Source organism: Nilaparvata lugens, chromosome 9 (assembly GCF_014356525.2).
Source record: "Nilaparvata lugens isolate BPH chromosome 9, ASM1435652v1, whole genome shotgun sequence".
NCBI classification, from domain to species: Eukaryota; Metazoa; Arthropoda; class Insecta; order Hemiptera; family Delphacidae; genus Nilaparvata; species Nilaparvata lugens.
Window position 1 is genome coordinate 17,730,475 of NC_052512.1, and position 18,925 is coordinate 17,749,399.

General features: G+C 33.4%; 1 protein-coding gene across 2 annotated transcripts; it reads right to left on the reverse strand.

The window, feature by feature from the left end:
• Window positions 1-9,269: 9,269 nt before the first annotated feature.
• LOC120348741 lies at window positions 9,270-17,495 on the reverse strand. 2 transcript variants are annotated; one of them, XM_039435583.1, is made up of 4 exons: window positions 17,431-17,495; window positions 16,003-16,113; window positions 12,369-12,497; window positions 9,270-9,556 (listed from the first exon to the last, which is right to left on the reverse strand). In XM_039435583.1, the coding sequence occupies exons 1-4, from the start codon at window positions 17,482-17,484 to the stop codon at window positions 9,482-9,484; spliced, it is 369 nt and encodes a 122-aa protein (XP_039291517.1). In that variant the 5' UTR covers window positions 17,485-17,495; the 3' UTR covers window positions 9,270-9,481. The 2 variants fall into 2 exon arrangements, with proteins under 2 accessions (XP_039291517.1, XP_039291518.1); XM_039435584.1 differs by having other exon boundaries at window positions 9,316-9,556; window positions 12,488-12,497.
• Window positions 17,496-18,925: the final 1,430 nt, after the last annotated feature.

Below are 18,925 nucleotides of genomic sequence, written 5' to 3' on the forward strand. Positions count from 1 at the left end.
TTGTGTTCTACAATCTGAGATCAGGGAGAGCGCTCTATCTCAAATAGATTTACAGGTACACCTGACAACAATGCTCCTTGTATTGTGAAAAACACCTAATTTTCACCTTCAACCATCATCACCAACTACATTGTCCTCACATTGATATTTCGCACAATGACATAAGTTCATGAGATCATGTTCTATGAGAATCTCCCGTTAGATGCACTTCATTTCAGTATTTCCTAGTGGAGAGGCGCGCTTAAGGACCCTTCAAAGATCAAAATTTCAAACACTTATAACTTTTGACTTGGTTCTATAAAAATTGGTTCTGGACTTCTCTTATGTACCCAAGTAATATTTAAAAAAATCAGAACTACAATATAAATTGCAAGCACACCCCCTTTTTTATGTCTATATTGACTGGACTATAGGAGGCATTGACAATACAGAGGATCAGCAACGTTGTTCTCTTATCTTTCCTCACTGTCATTATAACGTGGACATTAGTATAGTATGGGAATACAGCAGCTGTCTCTAATTTTCAACCGTATCATACACAATAAAACACACTGACAACAATCAGCTCAGTTGAGCCAGTGTGAATAGCCAGCCACATTAGAGCTCATGCAAAGAATATTCTCACTGAACGGACACCTACTCTGATACTGATGATGAGGGAATCCAGCTATTCTACGTTTAAATGCTACAAAAAATTAATTTCAACCTTTTTCCTCCTCAATTTTCATCGTTGTGCCTTTGTACTCCTAAGCGATCGCTCTGATATTGATAATACAGTAATTGTATTTGCTTGCTTTCCAATCATGCCAGATAAAGCTAGCAGATAAAGCACGCAACAGTGGATAATTGAATTGATTTGAAAGGGCGGAGTTAGGACTCTAGGTCCTTTCTGCCACCCGACCCCAAAACACCTCATAACAAATCCAGTGAACAGTGAAATAACTATTTGTATATCTGGAGTGAAAAGTACTTTTTTCCCTGAGGGAGAAAAAACATGTTTCACTCGTGATGTACACAACATTTTTCCCCGACCTACATTCACAGGAACTGCGAATCAATTAATTTAAATTGAGGAGGCAGCGTTCAAAAAAGATCTTGTCACAAAAATAATAGAAAATCGAGTTATTGGTATCATTTTAAAGGTTATGTTGAGCGCTACAAGCCCGCATGCTCAGAACTGGTCAGAAAAAAATCTAGTCCAATGTTATTTAATAGTAAATGTTATAGTAATAGTAAATAGTAAATGTTATTTGATAGTTAGTTAATGTTGATAGTAAAACTTGACACATCAAAAAAAAAGATTTTTGTCCACGAGTAGTTTCTGATCAGAAATGGTTTTGTCACAACCAGCCGATGACAAAGCAGTAACCATGGAAACCGCAACCCATGATGCTTTGCAAATCTAGACACCCGGCATGACTTTTACAGAATGTTTAAGGTTATTTTAGTGAGCTTCGACTCTCGACAGTTATGAATTACAGCAGTAAATTTGAATCTGAGTTTGGAACAAAAAAATCATATTATCATCCCATTTAAAATCAAATTATTTCAAAATGAAGTATTGGAAAAAACCGATGAAAAACCCAAGTATTTTTTTTCAGTGAATTTGGGCCTTGAAATGAATAATAATTCATCCTGACTGTTCTCAAATGACTGATTTCTAAAGAAAATTCACATTCAGGAGACAATCCAGTCACATATTGAAAGTGTAAAGAAGGTTGTTCAAAAAAAGTTTTGTCCACATGTGTCAATCAAAGAAGGTTTAGTCCAACATTTAAAGCTTCATTATCCAAGAACTATTGATATTTTTGGAAGAAATTGTTGATCAATTATGTCTCTGAAGCCTGAATAATCGTGTTGAAAAAATTCAATCCCCTACACTGGTTAATATTGTTACAACAGTTTTTTGTCATTTGTGAGAAGTCAGCTTTTGGTGACAAGATCTTTTTTCAACGCCTCCTCCTCAATTACTCCCTTTATTGGTGTCAATGTTTTGTTTTACAACATAACCTGAAATCTAAAAACTAAAAACCGGTCGTTTGGTTGGCACTGCCGATTGCGCTATCTATGGGCAAAAGTTGTAACAATTATCAGCTGACTATCAACAATGGCTGACTCCAGTACCAAATTTGAATTGTAGTATATTTTGAATAGTATAATATATTTTTAAATATGTATACATTTTTATCATCCACTAATATTAAGTATGTTATATCATACAAACATTTATTTCATGAGTTGATCAAATATCTGGTTGAGGTATTGAATTCAGTTGGCTCAATGACAGACAACTCTATTATGTTTCCTCATCTGAGCCAGGCACGGCCCTAGGGACTTTGCCGCCCTGGGCGAGATCGGCAACTGCCGCCCCCCCTCCACAAGTATCCCGTCTTTAATTGTTAATCCCGGGTTCCACCCCTCCTTGAGCGATCGCCTAACGCCGGTTACACATTGGGCGGTGTTTCTTCCGGGGCGGTAATTTCGCCGTCGCCGCCGTTCGAGCAGTAGCCTATGGACTTGAATGGAAGCTTACAAACTGGGCGGCAGAAACGCCGCGCGGCTATATTGCCGTTGGCGGCAGCTGTGCAGCCGTCCACTGCCACTGCGGCTGGCGGTATTTTTGCCGCTCTTGTCTACGCAGTGGCGTACGTGACCAAACACATTTGGCGGTTGTCTACCGTCGCCACTGATCAGTCGTCTTTCCCAGTTGCTCCAAGTCAGAGGTCTTTGAAAATCAGCCTTTTAATTTGTGCCTTGTTGTAAAGTTTGTAAGTTGTTTATAACATTTATTTATTGTTTTAAGTGTTTGTGGTTGACGAGTGTGAGAAAATGAGTAAGTTAATAGACAATGAGTTGTTAATATCATTTGTAGAACAGAGGCCAGTTTTGTGGGACAAAACCCTCGACATATTTAAGGATCGAGATGCAACAAGGAATGCGTGGAAGGAAGCGTGTATGGAGATTAGGGGAGGTTTTGAAACTCTGAATGACAAGGAAAAATCTGTAATATGTTGTATATCGCTGTCGATTTAATAAAAACGTTCATTTCAATGAATCCAAACAAGGCGATTTCTCTGCTGTCTTCTTTTCCTTCGACAGTACAACAAAAGTGGTAAAAGTTGTTGCCTTTCCATTTTAAGTTAAACAATAATATATACTTTTGAAAAATGTGCAAAATACAATTAACTGAAAACTCATGAAACAGAGAAGTCACAACACATCTGCGATGAAGAACTACAAGAATTATTATTTTGGCTACTGATCATACGTGGCGGTAATTTTACCGCTCGATGTTTGGCGGTATTTTTTCCGCTGAATGTGTAAGCTCGACTTTTTTTCGAGGCGGCGACGGCAGTTTCGCCGCCGCGGCAGAAACCGCCCAGTGTGTAACCAGCGTTACTATTGTGTCTCCGCTGTGATGCGACACCACAGAGTCTCAGTAAACTCTAAAAAATCATGTTTAACAATATTTATTGACATTTAAACAAATATTTGACAAATATAAATATTGGGGAACAGTAAAGTCCAGTCAATATAGACATAAAAATGGGGGTTTGCTTGCAATTTATATCGTAGTTCTGATTTTTTAATATTTTATTTGGGTACATGAGAGAGGTTCAGAACCAAATTCTTCATGTAAAATTCCCTTGTGCTAATACCGAGTGGCCCAAAAAGTTCGTATTTTAGGTTCATTTTCCAGTTTTCAGCTATTTCCGGCAAAATCAGTGATCGGACAGAAAAATTTGCTCCTGCCTTCCTAAGGATCATAAAATTCTGAATGAAACGAGATCATTCGAAACTCTCTATCTCCAATGAGTACTGAGTTATGATTTTCCAAATATGAGTAATATTTTAAGAAAAAAAATCAATTTTGATCATATTTAGTATTTGATCAACAATATATCCCGATTACAATCTAGATGTAAAATTCAAAATCCCTCTGGGCGTATTATTGTGCTCTAAAATCTGAGACTAGGTAGAGCGCTCTATCTCATATAGATTTCCAGGTACACTTGACAACAATGCTCATTGTATTGTGAAAAACACCTCATTTTTAGCTTCAACCATCATCACCATCTATATTGTCCTCACAGTGATATTTCGCACAATGATATAAGCTCATTAGATTATGTTCTATGAGAATCACCTGTTAATTGCACTTCATTTCAGTATTCCCTAGTGGAGAGGCGCGCGAGGACACGATCAAGGATCGTTTAAGGATCAAGCTATCAAAATGAAAAAGTTTTCTTGGGAAAATATTTTTTTTTTCAATCATTGCTTTCTGAGACATGAGCGCCTAAAGTTTAAATTTTTGGGACAGAACATTTCAAATTACGAGATGAATCCATAAAATTCAAAGGATAAATTCTTCATGGTTTTTTTGATTTAATAAAACAAAAATTTTCTGAAAATATCAATTTTTGAGAAAGTTATTCAATTTACTAAAAATGACCAAAAATGGTGTTTAGTTGAGTTTTTTTTTGTAAATTGAATAACTTTTTCAGAAAATGTTTCAAAATTTACTTGTTTTATTCAATCAACAATACCATGAAGAATTTATCTCGTACCGAATTTGAAATGTCCTGTCCCAAAAATTTAAACTTTAGGCGTTCATATCTCAGAAAGTAATGATTGGAAGAAAATGTTTCCCTAAGAAAACTTTTTCATTTTGATATATACCGGTACAAATCAAAAAACTTTGAAAAATATCACCAGTACAAGAAAGTTTATTTTTAGCCTTTGCACAGCCTTAAGACGTAGACTGCAACATTAGGCCTACTCAACTTGCTAAGTAATTAGAACTACAATTTCTATAAGTATGTTCAACACACCTGTTTAATTAAGTAGAACTCGTCTAACCTTTGCATGGGGAAATTCCTTCACCAATTCTTCAAGATCTGGGGACTGTTTTATGTTCCCTAGACCACTCAGACGTTCCTGGGACATTGTTGATCTTAGAAAAGTCTTCATTAGCTCGAGGTTGAAAAGCTTCTTATATAATTTTACCATTCACATTTGATATTATGAATTTATTATTCATTTGTATTTTTAAATTTTCCGTTCCTTTAAATCTGCCGCCCCCAAAACCTGCCGCCCTGGGCGGCCGCACGGTCCGCCCACCCCTGGGGCCGGGCCTGATCTGAGCTTCGACCTCCCAAACTATTTCCAATGTAAGTTTTTAAAATAGAGATGTGTCCCATGTTATTCAAATAGAGTTACTTTTGGTCTCCAGGGAGTTTTTTATTTTTAGTCCCACAATAGCAAAAAGTGACACTTCATTGTTATGTTCCAGAGAGTAAAAAAAGTACTACAAACGGTAAGTGGAAATAGTTATTTGTGCAACAAGTGCGTAAAGTGACAGTTTGTTGCACAAAAATCAACGTTTACGCACAAGCCATAGACAAGGGCAGAATGGTTTCTTGAGTGCAGCCACAGAGAAGAAGAGCAGAGGACGCATCTAATGTTGCGCTAAATTGGTGACCAGCACTATTTAGTGGGTGTGGAGCGGGGTAAAGTGGGTGACTAAGAGTTAGTTCTTCAATTCGCTAGGAGAGATCAGCATCATCACAGGCCTTCCCCGCTAATTCAGTAATCCCCCTCCACCAGAGTTGTAATAGTACTCTGTCCCCTCCACCCCTCCCACCGCTGTTTTGTCATTCCAGATCAACATCCAACAGAATAAAAACAAGTCACAACAATATTGGCACTTAGCCAATTACTTGTACAGTGGCTTGCTTTGCTCTGCTGTCTTTTCAATTTTATGAAGTGTACACACATAAAGTGAATCGCACACTAGTACAGTAACTTCTCAGAGAGGAGAAAGGAAAATATCTTTTCTGTGTGGTACTGCAGTACTCCATAATTTCCCTCTCAGTTTATTTCATGCTGCTGATATCAACAGAAAAGCTGTAGCTCCTTTCCCAATAATTCATAATATGTTTGGAATAATATCATTTCTAAATAATACAAATTAGCATGAATAAATATAAATAGCATAAATAAATTAACAAGTCAATGTATTACACATTGTCAAATAATATGATGATGAGATCCCTCCAGATTTATTTTTCATCAATGATTGAATGAGGCTCCATCAATTACTGTTATACATTTTTTCAAAATTCTAAATTAAACTCCGAATCAAATAATTACAAGTAGTTCTGTGAACAGTAGACCTCACGCAGTATTCTCATCCACAAGTACCTGATTGAAACTATAGACCTTATGGAAATACAGCAATAGACTAGACTGGCTTCTCCACACATCTGTGTAATCACTTGTCAGCTGATTTATCTCTTCTTCTCTATATCTTTAAAAGGCTAAGCCCCGACAGACTGAAATCACACCACAGCCCAAACTACTGAGCCTGCAAACTTGAAATTTTGCACAATTGTTTATGATAGCCTCAAAACATCCACTAAGAAAGGATTTTCAGAAATTGTCCTCCTGAGGGAGCTAGGGCCCCCAAAAATGTTGTACTCTTTAACCGCTCATTGCACAGCAGAGTCATGAGGAACTTTTTTGATAGGACAGGTTCTCTGTCTCTGTGGTCTCTGCTGCTACAATTGACTCTCCGTGCGTACTCTGTGGTCACCATTGGATTCAAAACTGGGGTTGACAACTTTCAGTTCTGTTGTTTCAACATTTTTTTTCAAATCACTTTCAAAAAGTTTATGTAGTACCTACTATTGAGTTTGAGACACTTCTGGTGCTATCATAGTTTCACAACTATTCTGTTCCACACTCCTATCTCTTGCAGTCTTAAACCATATCTATAATGAAATAAAAGAGTTGGCTCATACATGTACGGGTTAGGAAAATTATGTTTGACGCATCATCACGTCTGAACTACTGGACTAATTTACTTGAAATTTTGCATATAGGCTAGATTCTTAATCAACCAAGGATGGTTATAGGCCTATTTTCAATTCTTCAAAAAACTTCATCACGTCTAGTTCTCAGATTATCAAGTTTGAAAATAGATCCTTGCGAAGCACGGGTTCCTGCTAGTCAATACATAAATAACTATGTAATAAATATCTATATTACAGATAACTCAACTATTTTAGTTGTGGACAATTCTTATAATCATAAAATTAATCAACTAATAAATCAATAACTATTCCAGTTGTAGACAATATTTAACATCATAAACATTTCTTTAATCTTCAACTTCTTTTATTCATAACTATCAGTTATTATTTTAGTTATTTTTTAATTGAATTTTCAGTTTATCAGGTACAACAATTATTGTATTGTATGCATTTTTTGTGCATTTTTGGGTCGTTCTACAGTGTCAAGTCTTTTGTTTTCCTTTAGGTATGAGATCAGAAACCGATTTGTGAGCATTAACATTCTGCATAGGCATAACAAGCCATAACATTGAATCCACTTTTCATGAAAAACATCATTAGCAACCTAATGTCATTGTCAGCAACAAACTTATCTTATTTAGAATCATTTTCCATCTCACCATTGTCTGTGAGACGATTCATCATCTAAATTACCTACTGCATATTCCATTTTTCCGTCAGTTGACCGATTTCTTATAATTAATTATTAGAAAAGTTGTAATATATGTTTATATTGTAAATATGGAGACGATATAAAGGTACCTCCTTGATAAGTCCGGTGTCCCTGCAAACAGTGTCTCTAGCACTTTCAATGGAGAAAATAATCGATTACATGGCTAAATCTTCACAATATACTGTACTTACTGTACTGGTCCTTCTCATTCTTTATTCTTTATTCTTTATTGATTGATATAATAAGTATACATCATAAAAATGATAGGGAGAGGAAAAATAAGGTAACCTTGTGCTATTCCTCTCCCCAATTTAGATATGGTTACACATTGTCCGAAATAGGTTAAGTCTTGTAGCTCTTCACTTCACAAAATTTTCAGACCACTAATATGTTCACAAAGTAAATTTTATGAAATTATAAATTTAAAGTCAAATTATATAACACAAACATTTTCTGACATGCAAGCTTTCTGTTTCTGCCTTACAATAATTATCAAAACTTTTGAATAATACAAGCATTTTTCCATATAAAAGCAAAAACCCCACCTCCTAACTTTCCTTTTCAAACCCTCAAGGTTCATTAGATTGGAAGTTGTATTCATGTGCGAGGTCTACTGTTCGCAGAACTACTAGTTATGAAAATTAATCATGAAATTATTGAAAAAAATAATTTATTGCTTCATAAAATGTAATTGATTATTTTAAACGAGAATGAACAGTTAATATTACATCAATGAACCTGTATCAGCTACCGTCTATAGAAGGCATTGACAAGACAGAGGATCGGCAACATTGTTCTCCTATCTTTCTCCACTGCCATTATTACGTGGACCTCACTATAACTTGAGTTGTTGCTCCCCATTCAACAGTTGCTTTCAGTTTGGGATGAATCTCGTGAATAAGGGCCAAACCATACCAAGCGCTTTTTCAGGCGTTTTCAGTCAAGCCGGCAGGAAGCTCTTCGATTGCCTGATTATCAGCTGGTTACCGAACTTCATCCCAATCAGCCAACAGGAGAGCTTCTGCCTACATGTCTTAAAAAACGCTTTGTGTGGCTTGGCCCCAAACCTAGCTCCGCAGTGCAGGCTGGATGCTTGTCTGACTCTGACTAGGCGCTGAGACAGCAAATAATAGCAGCGTTGGTGGGAATGCGAGCGGCCGCAGTAACATTTTCCACCCAGCAATGGTCGGCGTAGTTCCGCCTAGCAGACAGACGAATGATCAATCCAGTCGGTTATTTGATCCCTCCAGCCAGGCTCAGCCAAGCAGCCGAGACAATAGAACAATGGAGTGGCGGTCTTATTCGCGTTCATCAGCAGTTTTCTTTCTCATGATTATTTTGATTTTTGTGTTACCTATGATTAATAATAACTCCAGTCACCAGTAGAAAGTTTCCAGAAACGTGGTGTACTACCATATTAATGACTTTTCATGATGATTTTTAATTATTTGAAAACATTGTTGACATTCTGAGCCTTTAGGCTAAACTTGGGGTCGCTGAGAACGAATCTACAATCAGAATTTCTCTATCACGAAAAATAACGAAAAAAATCCAGCTGTTGATCTTCCAGCAACCGTTAACAGTCATCCTGCAATGCGGCCGAAACACTTCCAAGCCAGACACCCATCTCAAATGACAACAACGCCAAGCTGTGAGAAACCATCCTGCACTGTGGCGCTAGGTTAATTGTTCTGGCTGAGAGGGAATCCAAGAAAATCAAGTCAAATAATTCACATTTCATCTATGTTCTATTCATTTTTTTATTTTCAATGAACTGACACAAATATAATATATTTGATATTATGATAATAGTATATGATAATGAAGATATCAATCCTGGAACCAACTACCGATAACAATATTGAATGCCTTGACGAATATTAAATGGATAAAACAAATAATATGAATCTCTGTTTGATAATTATCGTAATATATAATTATGGACTTTTCCATCTTATACTTTCGTAGCACACAGAGAATCGATGTGCTCATAAGTCTTTGGTTCCAATGTATGGCTCAACCTTTTGATCTGCAATCAATATTTATTTATTCATTTATACATTGATCATTCAATATCATTCTCAACCATGATAGATCTATGATTTTCATGCGATTAGGGTTGTCAATCCTGTACCTCATATTCAATCCCAGGATTCCGGGATTGTCAAATATCAAATTGGGAAAGAATATTTTCGATGGGAAAAATATTGTTTTGTATGGAATAGTTCAATCAAAATAGTACTTTACGTCACAAGTCCGGTAACGGTAGTTTACCACATAAGTATGATTGCATTATCATACGAATGCGGTAAATACGTTACCATATAAGTTACATACAATATTTTTTGTCATACTTTTCTCAGAAAGAATAATATTGCTGAGAAACAGTAACCATTGCTGCTGTTCGAGTTACTGCATTCTATAAACATGACCTAGCCCATAGCTCCTAGGTCATAACAGACCCATCTTGATCAAATAAAATGATAAAGGCCAATGTTTAAGAATGTCAAATGAGTTCTTATAACTTGAAACTTATTAGATGAGTTCTGATAATATTCGAGTTATTCTATTAGTTACACTATTTTTGTCATAATAATCTAGAAAAGAATAATTGAGAAACAGAAAACATTACCTGCTTGTGCTGACATTACTACATGCATTTTATAAACATAACCTAGTTTACACGTTTCAAATCAGGAATTTCTTGATTGTAAACAAAAATTCCACCTGGAGCGCTAAAAAGCGGCTTTAGGAACAGTTTTGCTGTTCCAAATTCGGAAGTAGGAAACATAAAGAAAACATATGATTTTATTACAGTATAGTATGCTGTAATGAGAATCATATGTTTTTTATTCTATAATCAGCTGTTTACCGGCTTGATTTCATGGATGTAAAACAGCTGAAATTGAATGACTATGACAAAAAATCATATTTTTGCATCCTTGTTGGGATTTTATCCCTTAGGGCCGTCTTCTGTGCTCGGGATTTAGCTAAGTTCTAGACTTTAAAGAGTTGGAGTCAGAAAATTGGCTCTCCGAAACGGGGCGTAGTCGCAGTCCAGGTTTAAATTTAATTTCGAAAAAGTAGAAAATCGAACACAAAATAAAATAAAGATGATATAGAGTAAAGTTCCAGCTATATTGAACTATTTAGTAATGTTTCATTTAGTCAAGGAGAAACTTTTCTAGTTATAGAAATTGGAGAATAGAGATTATCATAAAAACTGCAACTACACCCCGTTTTGGTAAGTCAATTTTCTGACTTCAGCTGTTTAAAGTCTAGAACTTAGCTGAATTGCGAGCTCGGAAACCGACCCTTGACGTTATCAATCGATAAATATTGTTGATCAAAATCTAAAACTCATCAAAATTGATTTTCTTTTGAAATTACTCTCATATTTGAAAATAGTAATTCAGTACTTATTGAAGATAAGGAGTTCCAAATGATTTCATTTTATAAACAATTCCATAATCTAAAAATATTCAGTGTGCTACAACAAAAAATGTCACCAATAGTGTTCATAAACATAGCCATTTTTTCACCAATTCTATTTTGAGACCCTCCCCATTTGTAAATTAGTATAGTGATTAGCAATCGTGGGATTTCTTGGTATCAGTATTAGGCCGGGAGCCCGGGAATGCTTCAAGTTGACAGTAAAAAACTTCAAAATTGGAAATGAAACATAGCTACTGATTTTTTTCAAGAACATATTATTATTTTATAAATATCATAACGTTGAAAGGCATTTCTAATCCTATTGAAAGAATACTAGAATAGTTATTTGTGCAACTAGTGCGCAAAGTGTCAGTTTGCTGCATGGAAAGAAACGTTTATGCCCAAGCCGTAGGCGAGGGCGGTATGGCTTCTTGAGTGCAGCAGAGGAACTTTGCGCACATATTTCACATTGAATTTTTCCTACAGTTACCATTGCATATGAAAAGTGGGTAATTATGGATAAAATGATGGCTGAAATGCCATCAAATGTGATGCTGTTATTAATAACAACCTTAATTCAATTAAAAATTAATAATCCAATTGAAAATTCTCAGCCAAAGTTCTCATTTTTATTCATTCATGAATCAGAAAAAATACAGATAAATCAAAAAATTCGCATTCAAAATACATGCCAACAGCTTGTTGGGATGGCTGAACCGACAAGCGCGCGACCTAGTGGGAAGAATCGTACCTAACTCCGTTTCATCCAGCTAAAGACAGTATTCAGATATTTAGACTTAAGGTTAACTAAAATTACCGAAAAATACTAGAAGTAAACTAAAAAATATTTATAAAATAACATAGACAACAGAAAATATTTTACTGTAGTGTATTCTAATGTTATTCTATTAATTTCATTGACATGGATTTCAAACAGTAATTATTTAACCTGAAAATTCGAATTTCATAATGTGTGTTTGCTACATTTCTCGCTACATTTCTCATTGCTTGGAGTTGAAATAGTTATTACTGTCAATGGGAAAGAAACATTATTTATCATCAAATGATGAGGAGTTATTATTTAATTATGATCTAGATAAACATTATTATTGTTTTGGATTTCTAGATTGGGATTTTATCATAAATGTAGGGTAGCCATTGAAATTATTCTTATCTAAATCTAACCACAGTCATTGTTACCAACTTAATTTTTGTTTTTGTGCACTAATCCTCCATATAACCCACAAACTATTTTGTGATGCCATGTTGCAAATCTGGAGTGCAGAAAAATTTTTCCCCAAACTGGAGTGGAAAAGTGATTCTTTGCGTTCTGTAATCGGTGCAGGAATGGCCACTTTTCAAGGTAACTGTAGGAAAAAGGTTTCTATTTATTAGTCAATAGTTACCTCTTTGCCATCTTTGAAAAGAAAGAATGCAGGGCATATAGGAAAATTCAAAGATCTGAATGTCTCTGGTTCCTTATTATCTCCAAAGTCATTTTGATAACAAGGTATATTATTCTTACCACATTGCTCCTGTGAACAGTAACATTTCGAAATATAGAACAGCCAAATTGAGAAAACGAATAATATACAGGGTGAGTCATATGCATGGGAAACCTTCAATAAGTTGGATTGTAGATAATATGATACTGTAACTTTCAGGATAAGTTATTGGTCAAATACCATATCTTTTGATGTACAACAGAATTTCAACCCCTCATAAGGGGGTCACTTAGGGGTTGTAACTCGAATATTTTTAATGTAAACACCCATTGTGTGGTACATAATTTCAAAGGCCTTTTTGAAACAAGAAAGATGGCATTGATAAAAATGTTCTATGATACATTTGTATCCAAAATGGCGGCTGATCGAAGTTTTAGTTTTTGAAGATATGATGGGTTGTAACAGAATTTGTGATTGTGAATACCCATTGTGTGATAAATAATATTAAAGCCCTCTTCGAAACGAGAAAGATGTCATTGATAGAAATGTTCATTGATACTCCTATCTAATATGGCGGCTGATTAAACTTCATCAATTATTCCTTTTAAAACTAAAATTCCAATCAGCTGCCATTTTGGATACAAATGTATCATAGAACATTTTTATCGATGCCATCTTTCTTGTTTCAAAAAGGCCTTTGAAATGATGTACCACACAATGGGTGTTTACATTAAAAATATTCGAGTTACAACCCCTAAGTGACCCCCTTATGAGGGGTTGAAATTCTGTTGTACGTCAAAAGATATGGTATTCGACCAATAACTTATCCTGAAAGTTACAGTATCATAATCCAACTTATTGAAGGTTTCATCATAGAAAATTTCTATTGAAGTCAACTTCATTTCTACAGAAAGGCCTGTATCTATTCAACCAATGAGAATAAATGAATGAATGATTAATGAATAAATGAATTAATGATGTAACGTTCAAAATCCGAATGGATAAATAAAAATTCCTATTTGAAGAAATTTATAGGTCCAAGTGAAATAATAGGCTAATATCGCCAAAGATGATAACGTTAAAGATTAGATAATATCAGGCATCATGGCTAAATTGTACAACAGCCGAATAGAAATGAAAATAATTTTTACTACCTGTATAATATTATATAAAATATTGAAAATTTGAGGTTAGGCGTAAAACATCTACTGATCGGTGACCTAATGATCGACCGAGTCGCATAACGTAGAATCTGACCAAACACCTTGGCAGAAACTTATTGTAACAAAACAGTATTCAACTTGAGGAACCAAGGGTTACACGTGGCTAATTGTTGTAATATAAGAATCAATCTATAACCTTTATAGAATTACTTTGCATGTAAGAAGCATATTAAAAAACCCAAACAAAAATAATTAAATGTATTAAGGAAGTAGGAGGTTACTAGGCGCATGAATACTATAATAATTTGCTTGCACCAATCAAATGTTAGCGATTGATAGGCGGCAATAGCGAGCCAATTCGAATATATTTGTATATATTTCTATAAATGATAAGAAGTTATGAATTATTATTGTACAGTTTATGTTTTGGATATGGCCCGAAGGCAAATAAATTATTAAAGATGTAACATGAGTAATAATTCAATAGTTTGGTACGGTCTATTTGAGCCATGAATGGTGGAGGAACGGAATATTTAAATTTCATGTAAATTTGGAAATCGGAAATGAAAATTGTGAATTAGAAAAGAGAACTTCAACACTTGCCTGTCAACGACCACCATGAGATGTCACCAAAAATTATAGAGCGTAATATCTTACTATACCTTTTAATAACTTAAAGTAAATTGAATTATTAAATCTTTTCATGAGACTTTGTGATGCTAATGTAAAGCAGAAGTCATTTTTAAATAATTTTTATACCCCTTGGAAGAGACAACTCCGGCTACAAATAATCCAGGGCCACCAGGTGTTTGGATCGACATCAGCAGCTCATAGAAAATTCCAGCATATGAGTGAAAAATATTGAAATAGTGATAGGGCTCCCCCAGTGCTTCGGAATGAAATAAGAATCAAAGCTAGCTCGTCAAAAGGGTTTTTTATAAATTAAGAATTTGGTAAAAATACTTGCACAAGTAAAGATACTATAAAAGGTATTTTATTAGATAGTAACGAATCAATCCATATATCAAAAGATCCATCAATCAAAGAATACTAAGTTCTAGGCTGTTAATAAAATATTCATATGATCATTAATTTCTGCAATATAATTTGCAATAATATAATGTAGCTCTGATTCACTAGATGAATTGATCTATCTATTCCGTCAGGTGCCGAAAATGGCACCCTGAGAAAAAGAAATTATTATAAAGGAATCTATTGGAAACCATAGAATTTAATATATATATTTGGATTATTAGTTTGTCAATTTATCATGCTGATTTAAGAAACTAATATACGAAATAAAATCGTCCAAGTTGACAAGTATCAGCAAGTTGATATTGAAGCTACATGCAAATAGATGCATATGATCATGGAATGAAAGCACATGGTAACATTTCGTGCTATAGAACCTGAAAAATAGTATTAACCTGTGATATTTTATTGATTTCGTTTCTTGTTATATCATATATATTTCTGTCGCTCTATATATTTTTGTTTTGACTTATTTTTTGAGATATTTGTTAATATATGTATCAAATTTTTTATGGTGTATGATTCATTTTATTCCTCATTACTATAGGATATAAGTTTTATATATATATATATTTTTTTTCTTATAAATTATCAGTATTATTGTGGAAGCTCATATCTGGGCCTATAGAGATTTTTATGAGACTATATCCTAGTAAAACCACGATCAGATATTATAATTATTGAAATATTTCTCATGCTCTACCGATTGATGCCAAGCAGGAGGCTAATCGTTATTTAACTATAGAAAATAACGTGACAATGAATAAATGAATAAATGAATGAATGAATAAATGAATAATGAATAAATGAATAAATGAATAAATGAATAAATGAATAAATGAATAAATGAATAAATGAATAAATGAACAAATGAATAAATGAATAAATGAATAAATGAATAAATGAATAAATGAATAATGAATAAATGAATAAATGAATAAATGAATAAATGAATAAATGAATAAATGAATAAATGAATAAATGAATAATGAATAAATGAATAAAGAATAAATGAATAAATGAATAAATGAATAAATGAATAAATGAATAAATGAAAAATGAATAAATGAATAAATGAATAAATGAATAAATGAATAAATGAATAAATGAAAAATGAATAAATGAATAAATGAATAAATGAATAAATGAATAAATGAATAAATGAATAAATGAATAAATGAATAAATGAATAAATGAATAAATGAATAAATGAATAAATGAATAAATGAATAAATGAATAAATGAATAAATGAATAAATGAATAAATGAATAAATGAATAAATGAATAAATGAATAAATGAATAAATGAATAAATGAATAAATGAATAAATGAATAAATGAATAAATGAATAAATGAATAAATGAATAAATGAATAAATGAATAAATGAATTGTGGCAACCTCCATCTCTGCTTGTGTTTCTTTCTCCATCTGCACGTCAGGAGCATCAGTTCCACACTTCAACAACAAAACAGCTGCCTTGCCTCCCTGGGTCTTCGCTTTGAATGCTTCCTAGCAAATGAGTAAATGAATAATTAAATTATTATTCAAAGTTAATAATGAAGCCTAGTGACAATGAGTAGGGTTCCCTTCATAATGGCCATGAAGAAAGATAGGAGAACAGCTTTGCCGACTCTCTGCCTTGTCAATGACTTCTATAAAAGATAGCTTATACCCGTTCATTAGAAAAACAACGCGGTTTTTTTCCCAGTAAATAACATCCAGTGACCTGTCTCAGGTCTGGTGTCAGATTTTCCAGTTAGCAACTGATCAATTTCAGGGCCTGTGACATGACCAGACTACTGTTTTCAGGCAGCCTGGACCGACGATTCGACGTGTCCATCCGAAACACGTTAGACATTTCCCCAGTTGTGTGGCTTGAATACATGAGTATTGTGTAGGCTTATTACTATTGACGTCTATCTTAATACTTATTTATCTACTATCACTATCTCACTCCATCTCCATTGTAATCTATGGGTGAAATAATTGAATGTGGATGTGAACTGTGAGAGAGAAAATTTGTTTGATTGGATTGAAAAATGTGACTGTGAAAATCGAAATGATTTACCCGACGCGCCCATCAGTTTCAAATATGTTTAATATAGATTTAGTAAGACTGGAAGTATGTAGACATCAGTTTTTTTATTTTTGTAACATATTTTCTAACAAAATTCTGATATATTCCATCAATAGTTAATAAACTAAAAATCTTCTCGGAAAAATATCTGAATTGGCTGAGAAAAATATTTATTCAACACTTCCCAAATTCTAATAATTTTATGTAATAATTCATAATGTAAAGATATGGAACAATTATTCTCATACATGTAGCCTACAATACTGTTGTCAATCAGTTATGGCATTGATAATATCACGTGGTATTGAGCAATGATTGTTTGTCAGAATATTGGCGTTTTATTGATAGTTCATTTTGTTATTTTGGTTTTTTAGCCGGATGGGATATCTTATTTTTATTTTTGCCTTTATATTTTTATTTTCTTCATACTAATCTTATTGTTTGTAGTTCTATTTTTTGTAAGAAAGTTTAAAAAATATATAAATTGGAAATGAACTCACAGCTAAGGCACAAGTTCACTTTGCTAGCTGTGCCAATTCTATTTATTAAATCGAAATGTATCATTCATTTCGATGATTATGTATCTACTGATTATTCCAGTTATTATTGTATTAATGATTTGAAGTATTTCAAGTGATTTTGTATTTTGTATTTTTTGTATTTTGGCAAAATGAAGATTTTGATTTGATTTGATTGAATAGTCAATATTAATATAATTGTGAGAAATAAGATGACAACGTTCCACTTACAAGACTATCAATGTTCTCACAGCCACAATTCACTCCCAACCACTCATATTGCATAACCTGGAAAAAATTGATTACATCAAAAAATGTATCCAAAATATAGATAATAAATCAAATAGAAAATCAGATGGGATAGAAATACATCATATCCAAACTGCTCTCTCATTTTATTGAATTCTTATATTTTTTCAAATCATCATCCTATCAGAGAACAAAGTACAAAGCATGAGGAGTGAGTTTTCAGGAACTCAAGTGAACTCGGAACTGTCAGCACCAAGGGCCGGTTTCCGGGGGATTTAGTCAAGATTAGGGATTTAGCTCGGGATTTAGTCAAGTTCTAGACTTTGTTCCGCTGGAGAAAATTTGCTTTCTGGAACGATGTGTGGTCGCAGTCCACGTTCAAATTAAATTTCGAAAAACTAGAAAACTGAACACAAAATAAAATTAAGAGAAAGTAATGTAAAGTTTCAGCTATTTTGAATTATTTAGGAATGTCAAATTTCGTCAAGGATTACGTTCCCAATTATAGAAATGAGAAAATTAAGATTGTTGTAAAAATTGTGACTAAGCAGAAAGCCAATTTTCTGACTCCAGCTGTTCAAAGTCTAGAACTTCTTAGCTCAATCCCGAGCTCGGAAACCGGCCATTAGCATCCACTCCATCATGCTTACAAAGTGTAGAACACTTGACCTGTCAGAAATAAGCGCCATATATTCAAAAAATGTTTTAAATTACGAATCAGCTGTAAAATATTTCAAAATTCAAATTATTTGCAAGCAAAATTAATTAGTATTATTGAAAAAAATAAAGCAATATTTACCAAAGCAATATAGTTAAAAGGAAATATATCTAGGGCACCCTCAGTGCTTCGAGTGAAACAAGATCTATAAAGCTAGCTTGTCGAAAGGTTATTTAAATATTGAAATTAATGTCAAACTTGTGCAAGTCTTGAAACGTAAAAAGGAATTTCTATTGATTAAGGACTATATATCAGATTTACATGTTTTTAAGTATGCATAGATGGAAAATTTGAATTTTGATGCTATAATTTATATGCTCACTCAATCATTCTTTCATTAGTAAATTATAAAGATATAAATGAAGCTCATGTTCACTGGATAAATTGATTTATCTAATTTCCACCAGAGGCCGAACCTTTAGCCCTGAGAAATACATATTAATATTTGAGATTTATAATTTATTAATTAGTTATTTATATTAATTTGGAAAGAAGGTATATGAGATTTTATTTTACAAGCAACAGCAAGTCGATAACTGAGCTGCATAATTTAAATGCATTTATGATTGATGATTTAAGAAGCACATGGTAACTTTCCGTGCTAAAAGCAAAACCAAATAGCTATCTGTGATATTTTCTCGATATATATATATATATATATATATATATATATATATATATATTTGTTCTTATTTTATTTTTTATACTTGTTGCTCTATATATTTGGTGACGCCCTTTAGCGTATTTAGATTAAGTCTA

Excerpts from the sequence above, each read along its gene's own strand:
- LOC120348741 (XM_039435583.1), bottom strand. The coding sequence starts at position 17,484 with ATGCAATATGAGTGGTTGGGAGTGAATTGTGGCTGTGAGAACATTGAT. Across the intron at positions 16,114-17,430 it reads GTGAGAACATTGATAGTCTT|GAAGCATTCAAAGCGAAGAC; the intron begins GTAAGTGGAACG and ends CTCATTTGCTAG. Across the intron at positions 9,557-12,368 it reads TTTTCAAAGATGGCAAAGAG|ATCAAAAGGTTGAGCCATAC; the intron begins GTAACTATTGAC and ends TATTGATTGCAG.